The sequence below is a fragment of the Parasteatoda tepidariorum genome, chromosome 10 (genome assembly GCF_043381705.1).
Source record: "Parasteatoda tepidariorum isolate YZ-2023 chromosome 10, CAS_Ptep_4.0, whole genome shotgun sequence".
NCBI classification, from domain to species: Eukaryota; Metazoa; Arthropoda; class Arachnida; order Araneae; family Theridiidae; genus Parasteatoda; species Parasteatoda tepidariorum.
Window position 1 is genome coordinate 69052676 of NC_092213.1, and position 24079 is coordinate 69076754.

A 24079-nucleotide genomic window follows, 5' to 3' on the forward strand; every position below is an offset into this window, starting at 1 on the left:
TAAAATATTATGTGCTTATGCGCATCGTATTTTTTGTTAAATAATTTATTTATTATATATCAGTTTATAGATGGTAACGAGAAGAGTTTTGTGGTTGCTATGGTGACTAATTAGAAGGTAAATTGTTTTTTTGAGTGAGTGTGAGATTTGTTTTTTGGAACTGCGATGCTGTAATTTTATTGTTTAGTTAATAAATCTTCCTTTTATATTAAACGTGATAGTAGTTTCCTTAATTATTTGATTCGAAGTCCTTGGAGTTTTATTTGAGGTCAGTTTATTTTGTATTTTTTGACAAGAGAGAGCATTCTCACCAAACGAGATTTCTTCCGAAATTCAATGTTTTGTTTATGCAGGGTTTTTCCATTGCAATTTCTCTTATTTAAATTTTTAATAGACTTAATTATAGCCAAAATTTTAACCTTTTTAAAGAGATATCAGTTTTAGAAATTTTATCTTAAGATTTTATACTATAGCACATTTCTAATAGGTTTAACGAATTACATGTCATTTATTTGAATTCAAATTTATTTTAATGACTTAGTATTTACTAAAAAGATGTAATTTTTTTTTAAAAAAAAAGTTGTTATATGGATTTGAATGATTGTTTTGAATTCTTAGAATTTTGTGCATTTGCAATGTACCTAAGTTAGTAGCGAGCGAAGCGAGCTTGGTTTGCGAAGCGAACCATATAAGATTGCGTAGCAATTTTCGGGGGTTGGCGAGCGTTAGCGAGCAGGGGGCACAGCCCACTAGTAGTATTTAAAAGTTCTAACACTACATCACTTTTCGTCCAATTTATATCCATCTCTTGTATTTGTGATAAGAACACATAATTAATGGATGAAGCATGTAAGTGACATTTTCAGGAGTGTCTATTGATCAGGGAAAGTAACTTAAAGTGGTCACACCAATTTTAGTATGATTAACGGAAACATTTTTGCTTTCACTTGTATTTAATCCATATTAGTTTTGAGTATCCAACTCAAAACTAATATGGTTAGTTTTTTTAGTTCCAACTCATTAGTTTTGATTAGTTATTATTTAGTTTCGAGTATCCAACTCAAAACTAATATGGATTAAATGAATGAGATAGAGCCAACCGGCACCCATCTCTTTCATCATGATTTTAAGTTCAATTTGTGTTGAGTCTTTATAGTCACCAGGATACAGGCAAGACTATTCAACTAACGAAAACATCTCGTTCGTATTAGTTTGAATCAGCATATTGCAATACTAGTTTATTGCCTTCGTTTAAGTGCAAGAACTTCAATATCAAAAACTCCAATATCTACAAACTTCCTAGTCCTAGTGTTTTGATCTTATTGTAAACCTGGGTCACGAAGTGGCCCTTATCACATAGCAGTATCTACAAAGAATGGTAGAAATTACATAAATCTCGGTGTGCTGCCGCGAAGCGGCATTAACCGATTCATCTGTAGTAATAAATCGATGATGAGGAGTAGTGAGGAGGAATGGAGATGGGGGGAAGAGGGGGTGCTCAGCACCAAGAAATCAAGAGGGGGTTCGTGTGACATGGACAATCAAGAAATGTTGAGTGGCATGGTGTATAATTAAATGACAATATAATCATAAACAATGCAAAATAAAATAATCATGAAGATTATGATAATCGATATTATTAAGAAAGACCTGGGTGAAATAATATATATATATATATATATTTGCAACGCACGATAATCAACCCAAATTGAATAAAAAATACGATAAAAATAAAATAGATATATACAATAGGAAAATAATCAATGCGAGAAAATTATGTCACGAGCTCTGTTACAGTGGTGATCCAGGCGTCCTGGTTGAATAACCACTCGTCTTCAGTATCTACAAACAGGGCTGAAAGTTTATATATATCAAGACAGTAAAGAGTAAAAACCGGTAAAAAAGAAATATTTTTTTTGGCTTGTTTTAGGGAAGAATAAAATATCCCTGTCTACCAAAATTTTTTAACGGGTGCTATACATATATAAGACTGTATCTTGTCCGAGAGAAAAACCTGATAAAACCTCTCAAGAAATCACATTAACTTCAAACCTCATCACAGTCGCGATTCCAGTTTCAGCGACGAATCTCAATTCAAATTCCACAACAAAAGAAAGAAAGAAATCAACTGCTGCGACTATTTAACCTGCGAAAAAGAATACTAGACGTTCCCTCGTGCTGATACTTTACGTCTTACCTGCAAACAAAAAACTATAATTTTTAGCAAGTTGCTCCTTTACTTATATTACTTGTTCGAGCTAAGTGCGGGAACATCATCCATTAAACTTAAGATTTTGAGCAAGCTACTTCCTAATATTTCCAATTATTTTAATTTCCTCGAGCAAAGTGCTCGAACTACTTATCCAGCAACCACACGGACAACTTTAAACAAATCCATGTCGGATGAGATAGAGGACGCGGTCTACTACTGAAATGGCTCTTAAATAATTGATTAGAATCAGCAAAATCTAGTATATTGCAAAACTAGTAATTGCTTTCATTAACGCTCTCGGAGAAGTCACATGAATCATAACAATATTCCAAAAAATTCTAAATAATATTATTTCATTCTTTTTATAAAAAGTGGTACAATAAAAGGTTTAAAATGTACTCAAAATCTCACGTATTCTTTAATTTGAATTGATATTAATAATATCTAGCATATTGCAAATAAAATATAATTTTAAAAATAATTTTATATTATAAAATTTTATAAATCAAATAATTTTATTTTTTCAAAAACGTCGTAGTGAAATTAGCACAAGAAGACGCTAAATTAGCACAAATGTTGTCCCAATAATTTTTTTTCCTGCTTTTAATGAATGTATTGGCGGAGTCGAGCTGAGAGTTGTTTGTATTTAAGTCAAAATATTGATGAGACTTGTTTTTTTTTTTTGCCTTCTCTAAAAATTTACGTCTTTGACCTGACGAAAACACGCTTTTTTAGTCCCACCACTGAATCGAGGGATGATATTTGTATTTTTGTTGCGGGTTTTTATATTTTCAAGAGGTATTTTAGATGCGGGTGTTTGTTTTGACAGCAAGATTATATGTATACTTTTTCTCTGTTCCTTGAGTTAAAGTTACAGTCAGACAGAGTGGCGTTTTGTGCATTTTGTATATGAAGGTAGGATAGCAGAGAGTAAGGATTGTTTAACCCCTTGGGGACGGATGATTCAGGAAAGCCTTCGTACAAAATCAGAATCAAGTTGTGTTTAAATAAAAAACGATAACTTTAATGTAGTCGTTGCAAATTTGACAGACTTACTTTACTTTTACTTTAATTATTGTTAGTTTAATCATATATATAATCAATGTTGATTCAAAGTACAACTAAATAGTTTTATTTTGAACAAAGTAATGGTGAATTAAATAAATCAAACAATTATAACTCCGCCCACAAATAAACTGCTAAAGAATTACTTTGATTACCAGTTTTATCTTTTTACCCTAATTGATACGGTTTTATTCTGTCACGTATTTGAGACAGTCGGTGTGAAAGGGTTAATGAAAGAGTTATCTTAATACGAGGAGATGATCATCATCAAAAAGATCCGGGAAATCTGAAATAAATAAAAAATTTCTGGAAAAGTTAGATACAGGAGTAAGATCGAGTAATGATGGTAAGTGATGTGGGCCCAAATGGATAGGAGTCTTTATAATCAGAATAATAATATTATCCTGATTACAAGATCAAATCAAGAAAATTGCCACAGTCGGGGAGGGCGAACCGAAGGCACGGTGTCGCACGTTATCTCCGAGGATGATGAAGGGGTTTTTTAACTGTTGAAAAATATTATCCAGCTACTGTGTGAAATCAATGCCATCCAGTGAATAAATATTTATTGCGATGATTTGCTTGCTTTATAACTTGGATTCTTTACAACGAGTATCTCAATTGGGGAGGAGTGAAGATTATGGAAGTCGATTTTTTCAAAAGGGGATATGTTTTGAAATAGCTAAGAAGGTACTGCTTCTCAGGTTGGGGGGTCATGCTCCTGACGAGGATATATTTATTATTCCTAAAGCTTAGCTGATCATCGGTTTGGGGAATCATTGGTTTGGACGGTGATAATATCGGCCTCTGAAAGATGTTTTGACTCAGCCAGTGGCGTTTAGTTCTATGGCTTCGAGCATTCCATTAAAGAATATTTAATGTGGGAGACGACATAGCTTAAAAGAATTTTTTTGTTGTTGTTTAATGAAAAGTTTCCCTAAACACCTGAGAAAAACGTTAATTTTTTTTAAAGAGAAAATTGTGATATTAAATTAGGCGACATTTTCCGAAGTGTCAAATGACATTTGGTCATCATTGTTCGGCTGTAAAAGAGGCATTGGTAGAGAATTGTCCTCCTGTAACGGCACATCACATGATCTACTGGCTGATTTTGACACATCTTTGTAGGGAAAGATTGTTAAGCTTTCTTTTTCTTTTTTTAATTTCCCCTTTCGGGACAGGAGTAGGGTGGGTGGGTTATTTTGCCTTCAGAAAGGGGCCACTGATGAAGGGCGCTACGTTAGACGCCTGTAATTGCTGGTATAAGAATACGTTTTTTTTTTTTTTTTAATTCTCAATTCGGGACGCCAGCAACGATGCTTGTTTTGTGCTTGCAGGTGCTCTCAAATAAATGTTGTATGGATGCTGCAAACTTGTTGAGTTCCGATTTTAATTCAGCACGAATGATATATTCTCCAGCCTCGAATTTCATAATATCAGCATATGAAGCTTTTTTTTTTCCTTTCAAAAAAACAATTCTTTTAGGTTCACACATCGGAACATGGTAAGTGGACTTTATTTCGATTACTTCTGCATAATTTATGAGTGCTGGGCAATCAAGCTGATTAGAGGTATGGGTCACTATAGTACAAGGAAGATGGCTGTTTACAGTATTTGTCGGGGTGCACAAAAGCCTAACAATTATTGCATATATAACAGTTTTGAATTACGACATGAAAGTGGTGAATTATATAAGCCTACGAATTATTTCGAAATAGTGGTGGATAAAAATCTATTAAATTGAATTTATTTAACCGAGAATAACAATTGATAAACTACCACTTTAAAATATATGTTTCCATCCGGAGCAAGTTGGCATCTCTGTAAGTGCTGTTATATGTATTCCTCCATGCGTCTAATTGACGCGTGTTCGTAGAGAGAGGTATATGAGAAACGTCTGTAAACCTAGTGATGTATTCGTTCATGCGTCAAATTGACGCCCGTTCGTAGAGATACAGGGTGATTCTAAAAAGATGGGCAAAATTTTAGGAAGAGATAGTACACACACAAGCAAAGAATTTTTATCAAAGAATGCATGGTCGAAAACAAAACGCAAAGGTGCTGGAGCCTTTTGAAAGTTGTTTGATGCAAACGTGAAAGCTCCATTCCTGTTGCGAGTTACTGCGCTGCGTTACTTGTCGCCAAGCTTTCGGCAGCTGCAGGGAAAGTTAGTGATATGCCTGGTGTGTTTCAGAATGTTCGCCTGTCTTTTCTTCGCCGTTGTACTGCGTGCATAGCACTGTTTTTTGCATAGCACTACACTTATTGTAATCACATGTCATTAAATTTTGCTTTTATAACTTAACTTCATCGTTCTTTATGTGTTTTTGCCTCATATAAGACATTAAATTTTGACGCCCTCTAGCGGTTTTGCGTTTTGTTTTCGACCATGCATTCTTTGATAAAAATTATTTGCCTGGGTGTGTACTATCACTTCCTAAAATTCTGCCCATCTTTTTAGAATCACCCTGTATAAGAAACATCCGTAAACCTAGTGTTAAATAAAGTTGTTTTGCTGGTGTCAAAGACTGCTGTTTCGACTGAGAAAATTCTGAGAATAAATTTGGATGAATTTAGTTCCAGGAGGCATTTTACTGATGCTTGAACATCCAAGATGTCTTTGATTGCTAGAATGTGCTTTGCTGTCTCCAGATTCTGATAATGAGTTAATAAGGACCTGTTCTTTATGGAAGCGTATAATTGTTATTTTTTTGGTTGGCGCAGGAGTTATTAAATCTACTTTCAGCCGTACTGTTAAGATCTGGGGAATAGTGCGAAAATTTTCTTCAGTTTCAATGATAAACCAAAAATCAGTTGAGGCATTATTTTCGGCATGAGGAAGGATATTTTCTATGGGCTCATTGGAGTGCCATCCCTGTGGGGAATCTAAAAAGCTGGACATTCTGGCAGGGGAGCACCCAAAAAGTAAAAAGTCCAGAAAGCTTACCTGTATCTTGGTAATAAAAAAAAGAGCGAATCGTTATTAATCTAGTAACGAGTAATCCTTAGGTGCTACTTGATGTTGGCATTTCGCCTGAAGTCATCACTTCGACTCGAGGAGTTAGTCAAATAAAATAAAATTCTAACAGCAGTTATTCTAAAGCCATGTTTAGTGAGAAAATGCAGTTTCAATCTTCAAAAGCGATATTCGAATTAAAACTTAATTTCACTTCGCAATTTAAAAAAAAAAAAAAAAAAAAACGTCACATTATGTGGCTGCAGCCATGGTCCTTACAGAAATCTCCTTCTAAAGTTCATAAGTTTAAAATTGATTCTTGTCAGAATTGATTGTCAAAAAAATTCTTAAGCAAGCTATGTTTCACAATATGTTTGAGAAAAAAAACCCATTAAAAATGTAATGTTAATTTGAATCGAAATTTCACTAAATAGTGTTATCCTAGGATCAAAAGCCTGTTAGGAAATGAGAAATAAAAATATGTTGGAAAAAAACTTTTCGGATCTTTTCCCTCATATTCATTCTTTCCGGAATTTTAAACTAGCGATTTCGGATGAAAAAAAAAACGTTTTTCGATCTATCCTAGAAATTACTGATCATTTGGATTTTATAGTCGCAAGTTATCTATTTAGACTGTTGTTTTTGATGTCGTAGGCCACTAAGGAAAGGAGTGCGATTGTTCTTTTTTTCCAGTAGCTCCATCTAAGGCAAAGAATTCAACTTTTGCCGCAGCCATACGTCACAACCGTTTATAGGGTGGACCCATTCATACAATGATTCATTCATACACAGATCGTTATTCTGACCTGATCCAAAGAACCATCAGTCTTCAATTCAGTACCCCCAGAGGCATTAATTTATTATGGAAACATGGAGGACTTTGTACTCAACAGATTTAGCGGGCACCAATCACTATTTACTACACGGTCAGTCTTTGGGTGACTGGATTCGAATTCGCGTACATGAAAACTTGAGTCCAGCACCCTGCCAATTAAGCTGTTAAGGAAAATGTCATCATAAAATCGAACTAACGTGTCTTATATAGGAGTTCTAACCCATGGTCCATCTACCACTGAGTATATTTTACGCCGGCAATATGGTCAGTGCGAATAGGAAGCAGAATTCGAACCGATCAGGCATCACTAGGATTTGAACCTGGAGCAACTCAGTGGGAGGCGTGCGCTCTACACCCTGGACAACAGTGGCTCTGAAGCACATGTTAGAAGGCATCACTAAGATATATCCTGGGCTGAGGCGGAATGTAAATCTATACGCAACACCAACCTACCTTCACGCAATAAAGCGTTAGGTGATAGTTTTTAGTTATGATCATATGGTTATGATCATGTAGTTATATTGATATTCCATACTTAAGATAATTTTCTTTAAATTAATCATCCAACTAATTTTAATTTAACCAACATTCCCAGCAAACCACTTTTTTTAATATCGTTTTTTTCCCACGTAATTTATCATAATTTAAGAACTAAAAATACTCTAAAATGAGGTAATGATGAGATTAATTTTTTTTAACTATTTAAAATGCCGAATTAAGATCAATAAATTATATGGCAGGTTTTTTATTTACGTCGCACTAGAGCTGCACAATGGACTATTGGCGACGGTCTGGGAAACATCTCTGAGGATGATCCGAAGACATGCCATTACAATTTTGATCCTCTGCAGAGGGCCTATTAGGGATCGCTCCTCCTATTCAAATAGCCTAGGGTATCCTGGTTGGTAGGGCACTGGGTTCATGTCCAAGAGGTCGTGGTTTCGATCCCCGCATACTTCCAGGGTAATAAATGTTTACTGGTACACGTTAAATCTGTCGAGTCACAAAGTCCTCCATGTTCCCATAACAAATCATACCTCTAGGGGTACTGATCCAGGAGATTTCATGTCTTCTGGATTGGTTCAAAATTACAAAGCTTCGGAGTTAAACATTAGTAGTCGTAAACCCAAAATTGGGTCGGCAGTTCAACGACTGTAATAAAAAAAATACTTGGTGAGGTGTTCACTTTTTTTAGCGCACTTAATAAAAAATTTTCGTAAAATGGACCCTTAAATCAAGTGTTAAAAAAAATCCAACTGCATAATTTCAGATTTAAAAATAGATTTTAAAATCAGTTGTATTATGTTATTGTAGGCATACATATTTTTGTAATTCAAGTTTTAAAGGATTAAACATAATCTTATGGTTAATTTATAAAACTAATTTTTTTTCTTAATACATAAATAGAAAATGAAAGAAGTTTAATTTGAATATGAAAAGGTGTCAAATAGACACAAAACAAATCTTCGTAAGACAATCAGACTAAATAAAAGCTTAATGGAGCGTGCACACGAAAGAAAAGAGTGCCAAAATTAGACATGACATTTTTTTCCCTCCACATAAGTTGACGCTCATTCACAGTTGGCGTAAGACCAACGAAGTTGGCACAAAAAAACTACTGAGCGACTTTTAATCGTCGATAAGTTTTTATAAAGCTAATTACTGAATGCCATTCTTTTAACTTTTCTACTTCATTTGTATTTTTTACCTTTGTTGTATATATTGGCAGAATCCATATTTAAAATACCGGAAATATTTTGTAAGCTTATTTACATTTTTGGCAATATTCGATATTTGCATGTTAAATGTATAGTCTCGTATTGTTTATTATTATTATTCATATACAGGTTTTGTCAAGTTGAAGAAAAGATAGCACGAATTAAAATATCATAAAGATACATACAAGGTTACACTGGGATTCGAACCTGCTACCGCAACGCTCCAGAGTGTTTGGAGCAATTGCAAGGCCACTCGGCCAGGAAAACACTTCTCGTACTGTTTAATCCACTGTGGAGGCCATTCAAAAATGGAGAAATTTTAACCACCCCTTCGTACATAAGGTCTTACTCTCCCTCCCTTAGAGTACGTACATTTTATTAGCCTATCCCCCTTTTCCGTAAAAATTAAAATAATTATGTTTCAAATAAAATTAAATATTTATTTAAGGAGTGTGTAGGAAAAAGTCAAATTTAAATTTGGTGTATGCTTATAATGTACGTACTTTGTATAATACCTCCCCCCTCCCCATCGTACAAAATAGCAAATCCTCTCCCCCTCTTCGGGATGTACGTACTTTTTGAAGTCCCCTGTGTGAGATCTATCTAATATTGTAGTTCCTTTACGTCGACTAGAGTTGCACAATGGGCTATTGGCGATGGTCTGAGAATCATCCCTAAGGATGATCTGAAGACATGCCATCACAATTTTGATCCTCTGCGGAGGGGATGGCACCCCTGATCGGTAGCCCGACGACCTGCACTCAAAGTCGAGCACTTTACGGTAGAACAGTTTAACGAAAACCAATACCGCACACCCTCGGTCCCATACGCAGATTGATCCAAGTGGTCACCCACCAGCACACTGACCACAGCCAGTGATGCTTGACTTCGGTGATCTGCTGGGAACCAGGTCTTAACGAATATTATTAACGTTTTAATAAAAACATCGATGTGAGGTTTGATTTATTTAAATTGTGATATATTTGATTTTAAAACCGTGTGAATACGAATCCCGATGTTTGATTTTATTTATCGCTCGAATACGAATCTCGATGTTTTTAAAGTGGCGTGATTACGAATTCCGACGTATAATTTTTAAGTGACTTGAACATGAATCAAAATAGTGGTTCAAAACCAAAATAGTGGTTCAACCACGTGAATCAAAAAGAGATATTTCATATAAAATCGTAGAAATTCGAAACACAATCTTAAACGGCGTAAATACGAATCACGATGAGTGATTTTAAATCATGTCAATATAATTTTATATCGTGTTTGCATAGGTAGAGTAAAGCGTAAAAACAAATAGTTTTTTCCCCTTCAGGAATTCGAACTGTCTTTGAAAAGGTGGAAATTAAATGGAAAAAAAGCGGTAAAAAACTCATCCCTGCAAGTCAAGAATAAATGAAGTAATTGCGGGAAAAACGCGGCTGAGAAAAAAAAAATTCTTATTATCAAGTCTATCAGATTGACCGCGATGATTGGGACAAATTTTCCGCGAACGGTGTACGCGCGTTCGTGTATATCTGATGTTACTTCTGTAGAACCGCGAGTCGCAGTGGCTCAAGGGATAGAGCGTTTGCCTCCCAATGAGGTGAACAAGGTTCGAATCCCAGCACTGGTTGGTGGATATGCATTCAGCTCCCGGATTGCACATACCACAGTTCTGGTGTAAATTATCCTCGGTGGTAGGCGGATCATGGGTTAGAATCCTCTTGTGGTTGGGCTAACCGTGGGAAGCTTTCCTCTCCCTCTAACACAATTGTGGGTCAGTTCCTCAAAAATTTTCCACCAAGGCTAGTTTGACTCAAGAGTTTCCTTGACTTCAGAGTTTAATTCAAAACTGCAAGGCTATGAAGTTGAACACTGGTAGTGTTAAATTCAGAATTGGGCCATCTGTTTAATACTGGTAATACATAAATTAAGTAGAACCGCATATTAATGAATCCATGGATCAGTAGGTCTCTGAAAATCAACAACTAAACAGAATGCGATAATTTTTCCTTTACAACTATCCAGTTAACCAATGCAACGTGATGCAAGACTATTGTGAAGCAGCCAATCATTGCTTGCCATGCTGGTAAAACTTTGTAATCACATAAGTTTGACAGCATAAATATCAAAAATTTGTTTTACCTGATTCTAAATTGGATCTGAACTTTCTGTAATAAAAAATATTTGTTTGCATTAAGGAAGCACTTTACTCAACTTAAGAATTGAGGATGTGTGGTATCGGTACTTGTTAAACTGTAAAATGCTCGATATCAGGCTACCAAAAGCTGGAAGCCATCTCCTCTGTCGAAGATCAATATCGTGAAGGCCTAAGTGATTGTTCGAGTCCAACATTGTGAGGGTGATCGTCCTCAGGAATGTTTCCGAGACTGCGACATTGTGGAGCTCAGCTCAAGTGTAATGCTAATAAAGAACTATTATTACATTTAAGAAATTAAAATAAAATTTTGATTAGACACTATATTACCTTAAAGTTGCCACTTTAGTTTGAGAACAGGATTAGGAACTTTAAAGACCACAAGATTCATAAAAACGTTGTTTGATGCATTATAAGTGTTTTCTTCCATTACCAAACAAAAAATGTTTTTTAAAAAAACTAGACATAAGTGAATAATTCTTTATTTATTATAATAACAAATAACTTTAATTTCTTATTATGTTATATCATAGCATGAGAATAAAATTTTTGAAAACAAATTTCCTAAATGTAATATTGTGAATGTTAATTGTAAATTTTTGTGTGCAAACATTACAAAAATACATTCAGTATAAAATTTTACATATTAATTTTATATAATATATTTAGGATAAACTCTTTATTTCATAATTAAAAATAATTCATTTCACAACAAATGTACTAAAGTACATAATAAATATTTCATCAAAATATAACAGACCTGTTTTTGTAAAAAAATATATAGCACACAAAATAGAGTTAACAGATTGTTTCTCAACAGCTTTCTAAATCATTAACAACTTTCAAAGAATAACATCTTAACAATTTTCTGAAGAAAAAAAAAAATTTTTTTTTATGTAAATATAAAACATGAAATACATATACCATCTAAAATAACATAGACTAGTTTTGTAAACAAGATATAAAACAAGATATTTTGTTAACAAGATAAAAAATGGAATTTACAAATCAATACCTGATAACAATCAAATTGATTATCCACATTTCAATTTTAGAAGAAAGTAAACCGCATAAAATTTTCAAAAAATAACATTTTAACTTGTTATGGAAAGAAAATTTAATCAAAAGCTATAACCTGGATTCTCAATTTTTTTGAAGTCAAAGAATACAAATGTTTTAAATGTTTTGCCATACAATAGAACATAATTTATCTGCTAGTATGAATGGAAAAATAAATTCATTGAATAAAATAAATGGTGAAATTTTTACACAAATTAAAAAACAATAACCCAGCAAGTAAGTGCTTTTATGATCTGCTACATTTCTGAAAGAAGGGGTCCATCCTTTAATGCTGCAAAGACAAAATATACGATAAAATCTGAAGAGAAAGAAGAAGAAATTTTTGAGAGAGCTAATGAGTTCAATTATCTCAGCACTCAAATAAATGATCAAAATGAAGTGAATTTTGTAATAAGAACAAGCTGGTAAGTACTATAAAATACAAAAGAAGTTCGAATCATCATACTGAAAGCTAAAGCATGAAAAATTATTATCAATAGATCAATTATTTTGGATGCCTCAGAAAAGTTGTTGAAAGTAAGGAAGAAAATGCAGTTGAGGAAGGAACAATTGGTGAAAACAGTTGATACAAAATAAATCAAGAAATCTGTGATTTCTGATTGTTAAAAAGAATTAGATATTGTCTAAGAGATAAGAGTAATATAATGAATAGGTCAAGAAAGAGACTAAAACTAAGAACAACAAGACTTCTTCAAGAAAAACAATCAGATCTAGATACAGAGGACAACGGAAAATAAGACAGAGATCAAATAAAAATAAAATCAATTTAAGAGAACAGGGAAATCAATTTAAAAATAAATAAAATATATTTAGACTAATTTGTAAAAAAAAAATTATCAAAGTTCATTTAATGACTACGGTGCTGTATATTTCTAACTGTGGAAGTTATTACAAACTAATCAAGGAATAAATAAAATAAAATTTATCTTTATTCAAGTGCGACACCCACATCCATTTATAAAGACAAACACACACTTTATTAGTTAAATGCACAATAAATTAACGTAAATTAAGACAAATAAAAAATAATTAGTTTTAAAATTGCTCTCGGCAGAACAAGTTTTGAAAGTATTTGTGTTTAATTAAAACATAAAATTAAATGAGTACCATGAAAATATGCGTACTAAGCAGCAGTTATTTTAAATACTGTTTAAGTTTCATGCTACTTTTATCTCTGAATTCCTTTTAATTATTTATTAGTCTATTTTGAATATGCAATACTAATTTACAAACATTTCCCTCTGATTATTACTCCAGATATAATCTTGAATACTGAAACCAGACTTTAAAAAATATCACACCCTCAAGAGTATATTTAAGTAGATAAAATATCATATTAGATAAAATACTTTTATACTGGATACAATATTTTTAACTTAAATCAATGATTAAAAAAAATCAGGTGATTTAAATTAATGACTTTTTTAAAAATTCATGTGGTTTAAATCAATGATTTTTTTAAAAAAAATTAGGTGATTTAAATCATGACAACTTTGGAAGAGACTGAGAGTTACTAATTGGAAAAAGAACAACTAGTCATATGGAATGGCTAAATGTTCTGAAGATCAGGCCTTTCAAAGGCTGTAGCACCAATTATTATGATGAATATACAATACATAAAATGTTTCAACCACAGGGTATTTAAAAAATTACTTGTAAAGAAAAAAAAGTATTTAGTTGCTTGGCATTTGCTTCATTTTTAACCGTGATCATTTATTCAAAAATTAAAAAGTTTAAACTATTAAAAAACTGTTTATAAATTAATAATACAAAGTCATTTCTGTTAAAGCATTCCTTAAAATATGGTAAACGTTACAAGATTTATGATTAAAATTGAAGAAAAATTTTAAAAATAAGCATCAAATAAGATAATTTTCCGTATATTATAAAATATTCATAATAATTCCATATTTTTAAAAAAAATAATAATAAAATGCACAAAGGGTGCATTTTCGACAAAAAAAGTGATGATCGAGTGGCGACTGACTAACAATTTTCTCATCACCATTTCTTACACTTAGTCGCCCCGTGGTGACCATTAATTTTGCCTCATAATTTCTTGTAAGAAATAAATGAAAAAATATACAATTAAACGTCCCTAATTTACATTTATCTTAAATTTATTCAACTTGAACAAACGTTTTATCATTTATTAAACAAAAATTTACTTTCTTATAATTCACTAAATCTTTCATCCTCAGTTGATGAACATGTTTATATAAATTTACAACAACATCTGATACAGGTTCTAGTTGGCCTAGCTCACAAAGGGACTTATCAAAGTCCCATTGCCACTGACCAGGCATAATATGTGCATGTCTTGGCTTGAAGCCACTCTCCAATCTCTTTTCAAAATCCCCCTTTTCAGCTGCCCTCATGACCTCTGGAGAGGGTAGTTTGATTGTTCCATTGAAATGTTTTACAATAACTCTAACTTGTTGATCAAATATAGGAAATGGAAGGATTATTTTTGGTACACCTAGTATTGCCAGAGTGGGGTAATCGATATGAAATGTATGCAAGTATAGTGGTGATACATGCTGATCTCCAATATGAAGGTTACAAATGGAATCGAGGAATGGGTAATCGTATGAGTAGCCGGTGCATAAAATTATAGCATCACATTCATACCTCTTCCCGCCAATAAAAGTTACAGATTTATTCTGAACTGAATCAATACCTCTTTCTTGAGTCAAGTTTTCTGGTAAAGGACACTCCTTAGGAGGTAAATTGTGGCTCAAAATTACCTAAAATATAGGAAGTTTTAATGAAGACAAGAATGAATATTATTTATTATGTTTTATTTACAGAATATGAATATTATATAAAGTATTTTATAATAGAATTTGGATAATAAACAGAATATCAATGCTTTATACAGAACTTTCTAAATGTAGTTGAGTTACAGTTTTAAGGTAAGCAATTTAACATTTTATAAGAGAGTGGGAAATATACCTCCCACAAATTTTATAAATTTTTAAATGTTAATGGGGGAACTACTTTTCCACCTTTAATGTGTGCAACCATCTGTAGATAATAACAACAAAAAAAACAATGAAGTTATATAAAAGAGCATAACAGTGAAGGTTAGCGTGGGATCAAGAAGAGAGGCCAACACTAGAGAGCTATTCTTACTAGTGTGTTATGTGTTTGCCCATTTGATTATTTTTCCTTAAAGTTTATTTATGCTTTTAAACACAGAATTTATATATCTTGTTGCTTATGAACACAGAAGTTTTTGTTAATTGTGAATTCATTACAGAAGGTAACATTACTCTCTTCGCACCAAAAAAAAAAAGTTCTTAAAAGTCTAAATAATTTTATGTAATAAGCTTTCTATCTTTTCTGACATATCCATTTATCAATCAATCTCAATCCGAAAAACATTTTAACTGAACATTATTAGAAAAAATGGCCATGTAAAAGGTTAAAGGGATACATTGGTTTTAAAATGCTTAAACTTCGTTTAAAAAAAAAAATTGCTTGGCCTTACAACATGTTACAAATATTTTCCCTCAACTGTAAGTCTCATATCCTTTCCCTAATTGTAATTATAAGTCTTTGGAAACTCTTTGCATCAGGCTCAAATCCCCCAAAGACAATACTATACATTAGAAGATTGAGAAAACTATAGAGAAACTATTTTTTTCTCAAACTCTATTTGTGGATACAATTTCTCAAAAAATAGGATGCAGACCCAATTAAAATTTTGCACACTAGTTTTTGATATAATTGACTAACATTGAACAAAGACTTTTTGTTTTCGTAAAACATAACTTCCAATTTTACGAGAAAACAATTGTGACTTAAATTTATCATCAGGAATGAAGCACTGGTAGAAATTTGAGTGCTTAAAGTGAGTAAATAAAATTGTAGCAAATAAGACAAAAATGTCATGGAAGCAAGTAAAGAATTTGGCTCTACTTTTTTATTGATTGGGATTTGAAATCATTTAAATTATGAAACTACCCATATAATATGGCACTTAAAAAATATAATATAGTATACTTAAAGTAGTAAGAAAAGCAAAATAATTTTTGCTTAACATTTAATTTTTTTCCTGAAAGAAAAACAAGGGCCTATGAAAAAGAACAGGTGGCCCACAGGTAAGTTTACACAGCTCTATAAGATGCATTCTATTTTTTTAAAAGTATCATGTAAAAAATATTAAAATTAAACATCGCTACATATATTATATTTTAAGCCTTAATTTTCCAATTATAGTAACCATCTGACTGCACCTGGGAGGGTCGTAGACAAAATTGATTTAATGAACACAGATGACGTTGATTGACAAAGCAAATTCAGCAAAGCAGGAATCTAACACCTATAGCAGGGATGGACAAACTACGGCCCGCCGGAAAGTTTTATCCGGCCCGTGGATAGAATTTTAACTTGCCAATCCGTGGAGAGTATAAACAATATACATTCATTTTCTTGTCTACTTTGTTTAAAGCTATTTTCGTTCTTTCTTTTTTAACAAAGTTACTGATGACATTTTTACTTTCTCTATTTTTGTCCTATAAAGCATAAATTGATGGAAGTAGCTAACACAGACAGCTTCAATTGCTAAAATGTTGAAAGAAGAAGTTCTTTACAGAATAGCCATAGATTGGCGCCATCTAAAGCAGTTGCTCCTAAGTATGCCCAAGTTTGAGTTTTACAAATCATTACCAAAAGCTATTTTCCCAAATTTAATGAATCATGCCCAGAAAATCAGCGCTATGTATGCTTCATCTTATATATGTGAACAAGTGTTTGCAATGATGAACCTTAGAAAAAATCATTTCAGAAGTAGACTAATAACTAAACATTTAGCCTCGTTTCTTAAAATAAGTACATCTCACTTGGAACCTCAATATAAGGAACTTTTAAAAATGTAGTCACAATTTCATTCATCTAATTGAATATTTAAATTAAAACTTGTATAATGTTTTTTTATTATTTTTATTTTAGCAATTTCTATCTAGCCCACTAAACTTTTTTTCCCTCCATCTTTGGCCCTCGACTAAAAAAGTTTGCCCACCCCTGACCTATAGCATAGTTATTATTTTCACACAATATGCTTAACAGAATCGTGCCTACCTCCTTAGCTTCACGAGAGACTTCAATAGCAATGTCTACACCAGATGATGCAGCTCCCAGAATTACAACTCTCAGATCCTTAAAATCAGAAGCTTCTCGATATTCATGACTATGCATAAGGATTCCTTTAAAATCCTTGAGACCAGGAATTCCGGGTATGTGAGGAACTGAGTAGTGACTATAAGAGATTTAATTGAAAAAAAATATATCATTTGATAGATACTTGTTAAAAGGTAACAACTACTATAAAATTTTTAATTAATGGGGTAACTAAAAAAATTTTTACAACTCGACTTTTATTACTCTCATACTTGTTTTAATGTTTTTTCAAACTAGGTCACTTCAATAAGAAAAATATATAACTACTTTAATTACAGTAACTGTATTAAAAAGTAAAAACTGACCCATTGCAGACAATAACTGCATCATACGTTTTTGTCTCTATTTCCTTAGAAATGATATCAGAATAGCTGACAGACCATTCCACACGATCTTCTGACTGTTTTAGAGGTTTTACATTTTCCACTAACTTATGAAACTGTAAAGAATAAAAATATTTCAGAACGCTATATGCAAAATGATTTTTGTTTCAAATAAAAATGTTAAGTTATTTGTCGGAAAAAAATACAAATTATTTTGAAAATAAATATTTATAAGTTCAAGATAAATTTTAAAATGTATTTTCTTTAAAGATGAATGTGCAGTAATTACTCTTTCTATAAGTTAAATCATGTATTAGAATGACACAAATAATTGCAATAAACAGGGATTCATTCTTAGAGATGCAATGCTTGCAAATGCTCCATTTAAAAATTTAGAATAGAGAAACAAAATATCAATTACTCCGTTGCCACACCAGGCTCTATTGGAGTACACTGACATATCTAAAGCCATCACAAATATCACATAACAGTAGACTCTGAATCACTATTACACAATTGGGTAACATGGGATCTGATCAATATTTAATTTTAAAATTCAGGAATTGTTAATATGATCTGTTTTGTTACAATATTAATAAATTTTGAGGAAATTGTTTTCATTGCTGAGAAATAGACACATATTAAAAAAATAAGTTACTATAGTATGAAACAAGGTCTAAACCTCACTTCTGTTGATTATAAAAAAGAAGAAAAAAGGGACTGTTCAGATTTTTATTGATAAAATAAACTGCTTTTTAACAACAGCTGGATATTTTTTTATTTTGTTTCTATATTTCAAATCATTTAACCTCATTATAAAAAATAAAAAAGTTAAGTTACTATGGGATCTACTTCTTTAATTAAACTACTTAACTAAGGATAGAAAGACAAACAAAAACTAATAACTATACAGGATGAAAAAGATGTTTAACAAAATAAATAATCATACAACTCAAAATGATTAAAACTTAATATATTTATGCTGATAAATAAACAGAAAAAAAATCAAACAAGCAGTTAATTCATTAATTAATGTCATGAGAAATTTTAAATTATATGATACAAATTAACAATTTCAAATATAAAAATACCACATTACTTTATTCAAACACTGCAATTGCTTTACACTAAAGTAGTACAAAAAATGTAAAACAATTAAGCAAATTGCATACTTAACATAAAAATTTGAAACACATAATAGTATTTACTTTTTAAAAAAATAAGAGCTTGTGGATTTGCTAAAAGGTATCTTTACACCATCTAATAGTTCATAAAAAAAATTTAGCAGAACTTATTTGTTTAAAATCAATGCGAAAGACTTTCCTCCTCTGATTGACCTTTATGTTGCTTCATTACTTGTGGTAATAGCTACTACTGGTATTATGGTATTAAGTAATAGATGTTGCGGCATTAGAAATCTAATATACTCATTGGTTTTCTATGGCTCAAAATCAGATTTTAAATAAATATTGTGAGAAAATTTTTTTTTTTAAACCTTGATATGCTTGTAAAGACCATAATATTCAGCATAACGCTCCAAATATTTTAATACTTGAGTATGATGAATAAAAGATTGACCATCGCAGTTTCCAAAGGAGAAGTCAGGGAATGCCATTGTCTCCTTTGGTAAATTTGTCCTGTTTGAAAATAAAACACTGAATATATTATTTAGAAATTAAAAAACAAGTTTATTGAAAGACAGATGATAGAATTTAAAAAATTAAGAGATAAGTGAAATGTTAAAAAAATAATATTATATTAATGCAATTTGTAAATCTAAAAAATAATGATACTTAATGTGTTACTTTAGAACAGGGGTTTCCAACTTACATGTGGCTGGGGGCCTAAATTAAAAATCCCAGTCAAATGGTGGGCTGCAACAAAATTTTATACAGGACTCTTTTATGCTTGAAGGAACATTAAATATTACTGTCAAATTTTTATCAAAGTTTTTTCAATATTAAAAAGCAAAATAACAAGCATTACAAATAATGCTTATTACATATCGTTTTGAATCTTCTCTTAATCAGAAACTTAGAGACAAGATTTTTTTCTTCTGTTAAATTTAAAAGTTAAATTTTTTTGAGAAATAAGGTACAACTGATCAAGACTTTACTGTTATTCACATATGTTCATCACTCTCTTCAAGCCCACATTACTTTATTTAAAAACATTGAAAAGTATGACATACATTTCTTTTTGACAGGAAATGTTCGGTATTTTTTTTTAATGTGCTTAGTATTGGGATTGCTGATTGATTAATATCATCTTCACCTGAGTCTAGCAGCATTAGGTTAGAATATATTACCTAGGAATTCCAAAATTATTTCAGAGTAATCCGAATATCGAAAGTTTATTTTTGGTTGTATTAAATATGATCTTTGTTCACCAAATTCCTGACAACCAACAGCATCCGTTGGACATTTAAAATGCCATCACCTTTGAGCATTATTCAGACTTAGTAAATCAATACCCTGTTACTTTGTTCAATTCTGCAAGGTTAACTATTGTCAACAATTGCAGCCATTGGTTGTACAGAAGGATCTTAAAAACAAGACAAGCTGTCCCAAGAATAAGACTGATAGACATTTCGAACAGCCAATGCTAAAACTAACTTTATCTTGAATTTTAAAACCTCAAACTTTTCACAGCATTTTCAACTTACTCGAAAAAGATAATTGTATTTCAACCAATAGTTTTTAATTTATAGATAATGCTCCAAAAACATGTTATTTTGTTATCACTATCTACACATATTATTGCCTAAATTTTAAAAACAATGTTTTTTCTTTCCTTTCTCATTATATTTAACACATTAAGTTAAAAGTGTAAACTGCTGATAATGACAACTATATTTAACAAAATTTACCAGACAAGCTATTTCTAATTAGAATAGCTATTTTAATAGAAATTAGAGTTAAATTAACATGTGGATAAAACAATTAGAAAATTTTATACTTTCTCTTAAATATTTGATTACAAGAGCAAGTCAAAATTTAATTTCAAGGACACAAGGAGGGAAAAAAAAAACAACTTGTTCAAATATACTGTAGTTTTCCATTAGCCAGGGCAAGTAAATTTAGTTATTTTTTCTAAATAGACAACGCAAAAATTGAATTGATATGACTTTTTCATGGGAACTTTATTGCCTGCGCCAGCAAAATGGAAAAATAACATAGATACTTTTAACAATATAACGGCATCTTTTGTTTTTAGACCACCAAATCAATTTAAATTTATATTTTTTTCATTTAATACATAAAGAATTAGCAAATTACTAGATTATATGATGAAATTAGAAAAATATTTTGTTACTTACTTCAAGTTTTTATACATGCTAGAATGAACGGGTAGGCCAAACTCATCTTTCCCCACTCGTTCTGAATATCGCCAAGTACCACCAACATCATCTTGTTTTTCAAAAATATCAAATTCAAAACTGTCAGATTCCTCTATCAAATGCCTCCCAGAGCATAAGCCGGCAGCTCCAGCACCAATAACGGCAACCTGCAATTTTGAAACATTAATATTATTTTAAATCATCACATCAAAGAAACGGAAAATCGATAGATATTAGAACATTAAAGTAATCTTATTAGCTTTTAATAAAGACTTCACTGGCGCCATTCTGCAGATGAAAACCATATGAAAAGTGAGATAAAAAAAAAAACTTTATCGTTTCTTGTACCTTGAACACTAAGTTTCGACTCCTACCATATGCTATTAATTTCCCTTCATTCTAAATAAATTGGTGTCTGTTTACAATTTGAACTTCCGGCTGCTTATTTCTGTCTACACTGATATCCATACCTGCCAACTTTTACGCATTTGGCGTAAAATTTTATTTTTATATTTAAAGTGGTAGTAAATATATACTATTTTTTCTTTTATAAATTTAATTTTTAAATTATTTTGATAACCACTATTCTTAAAAAAACTAAGTCTATATAGTAATATGCGTTACTATCATGGTTGTTAGCTTAAGTTTTTTCAAATACAACAAATTTGCTTGCTTAAAATTGAAATTTCGTTCCCATTTTAATACCACTGAGGAAAATCATAATGGAAGGGATAAAAAGTTGGCAGGTATGGATATCTTTCAGCGGACATTTGTAGTAATTCGCGATTGCAACTCTCGAATGCGTGCATGAGCGAATCACATTCATATTCACATAGGATCGGAAGCGCGATTCCAATTCGTTGTAACAAGAATAAATTAGAAAAATTTTAGGTAATAAGCTCAACATTAGAAAGTCCCACAGTGGACTGATCGTTAAGACACGGTTCCCAGCGTCACCGAAGTCAAGCATCACTGGCTGCCGTCAGTATACGGGTGGGTGACCACTTGGATCAGTCTACGTAGGGACCGAGGGTGTGCGGTATGAGCCCTCGTTAAACTGTTCTACCGTAAAGTGCTCGACTTCACACGAGCGGGTCGTCGGGCTACAGAAGAGGGGGTGCCATCCTCTTTTCATAGGATCAAAATTGTGATTGCATGTCTTCGGATCATCCTCAGGGATGTTTCCCAGACCATCGCCAATAGCCCATTGTGTAGCTCTAGTGCAATGTAAATGAACTACAACAACAATCAACATTAAAAATTCCTAATTAACATCGCTACTTTTTTCGATGAACAATTTGGCAAGTTAGAAAATTAAAATTACTTGGGTGTGCAGAAAATTTGCAGAGAGTAAGAAATGAAAAATCGCGATCGCAACACTCGAATACGCCATCTGGGGAGAGACCGGTTTCATGCCTTTATCCCTTCTCCCTTCCCTCTCCTCCTCTTTTCAGTTGTATAGGAATGTACTACGATATTTTCCCTTTTCTTAATATTTTTCCTTTTTATTTAATAAGAATATTTTTTAAAATTTCCATAATACTTTTCTTTAGAACTATGTTTAATGTAGTTTTCAGTTCCATATAGTTTTTCAAGTTAAATGATTTCAATCTATATGAAAATCAAGAGAGAAACTAACGTACTTCCTTCCTCTATGACTTTCCACACGCTAATGGGGAAAGCATGTGAAGTGTTGCCATAGGAAAAGAGTTCTGCTCTACGCCACCTGCAGCTCATTTCGATCGCCAAATATGAGTCTGGCCACTTTACAGTCCACAGAAAAGCAACTAAGCAGTTAAAATTTGATTTTGCATTAAATAAAGTTCACTTCTCCTACAGAAAACAACTAATATATTTTTCATCCAGATCTTAACATCAACGGTCCATCAAATTAATCAAGGGAAAAATTTATAACATAAAAGTTCGCCAAACAAATTAAAATGATGAAACAATTTATTATACATAAGGAAAAAGGTTTCTTCTGACATTATTAATTTTTGCTGTATTGTCACAAATGTATGAATTTGTTACACTTTTATACATATTTATGACTAGTAGAACTATGATTTTATACATATTTATGACTAGTAGATGTTCAATGCTTTGGCAAGATCAGAATAGACGCACCTTATATTATTGTGTACTAGATATACTGCTCTGCATCATACTAACGTTGGGTGAAATAGCACCCCTTCTCAAACATATCACAGATATATAGATCACGTATTGCTGCCGAAACAGTCTGGCAAAAAATTAACACTCCTTTTATAGACGCAATTTTGTTCTCAATATGTATAACAAATAGGAATGCAGTAACAATTTAATGTTCCTTATTGCCCTCTGTTTAATTGACAACTTTCTGTTGCAGCCGTGGACTCCATGTTACCGATCCTACGAGATTTTTGACTCTTTTAGGTATGCTTCCTTCACCCTTTCAATTTTACTATGTTATTTTTAAAATACCGTCAACAAGTCTCTAACTTAATTTTAATTTTTTCAATACCCAACATATTTAATTTCAGGTGAATAAAGTTCTTTAAGAAGTTCTTTAAGTTCTCAAGTTAGTATACTAACTAGGAAAACATTGACACTTTTCTAAAGTCCCCCTTCCCTTAAAATTAAGTGAGAAAGCAATCACAATAAAATAAAGCAAGTTGGATTATATCGAGATAATGCACATCCAGAAAATATCTGCATCAAACCTCTAAGTACCGTTTTAATTTAGGTACCCTTCATAAATGGTGTCACGCTTGGAGGAATGGAGGGATTACGTGAAATTGTAAAAGTTTGTGACATAGGGAGGGGTAGGTGTAATATGATGTGTAACACCCCCCAGTATGGCTAATAAAAAAAATTCAAAATCAAGAAATTTAGTTTTTCCCCCCATCAAACTGTGAAATCATGTAATAATAATTATTGTAATGTTTACTAATACTATTAAAACACAGAAATCTAAAAGTGAAATATACTTGAACGTTGTGCTTTGTTCCTGAATTTAAAATATGTGTTTATGGAATATTACCTGACTTAACAAAGGGAAAAAGTATGACACTCTGCGACAAAAGGGAGAAAGGGAACAAAAATATAAAAAAAAAATAATAAATAAAATTGTGTGACATGATTTAGGGACGGTTCCTCAGTTTTCACTTAAACTGTAAATTCCTGATTCAGTTGAAAGTATGCTTCTTTCGATTTTATAAACTCGTTTTGAATATTT

The 24079-nt window shown here is 31.9% G+C and overlaps 1 protein-coding gene across 4 annotated transcripts in view; it reads right to left on the minus strand.

Annotated features, from left to right (window-relative positions):
• The window catches only part of LOC107448691 (uncharacterized), a 189668-nt gene extending 168338 nt beyond the window's left edge, over positions 1-21330 (minus strand). The window contains exons 1-6 of one of the 4 annotated variants that reach the window (XR_011637893.1): positions 21123-21265; positions 20842-21029; positions 19018-19159; positions 17505-17638; positions 17101-17278; positions 14021-14762 (exon numbers count right to left, since the gene is read on the minus strand). Coding sequence is in view for 3 of the 4 variants with exons in the window: in XM_016063988.4 (XP_015919474.2) it covers positions 14136-14762; positions 17101-17278; positions 17505-17638; positions 19018-19177; positions 20842-21029; positions 21123-21167 (1332 nt within the window). In the remaining variant the exon portion in view is untranslated. Of the gene's footprint in view, positions 1-11401; positions 14763-17100; positions 17279-17504; positions 17639-19017; positions 19178-20841; positions 21030-21122 lie in introns of those variants that run through there. The other 3 variants (XM_016063991.4, XM_071186294.1, XM_016063988.4) reach the window with 3 other exon arrangements.
• Between the last annotated feature and the right edge of the window lie 2749 nt (positions 21331-24079).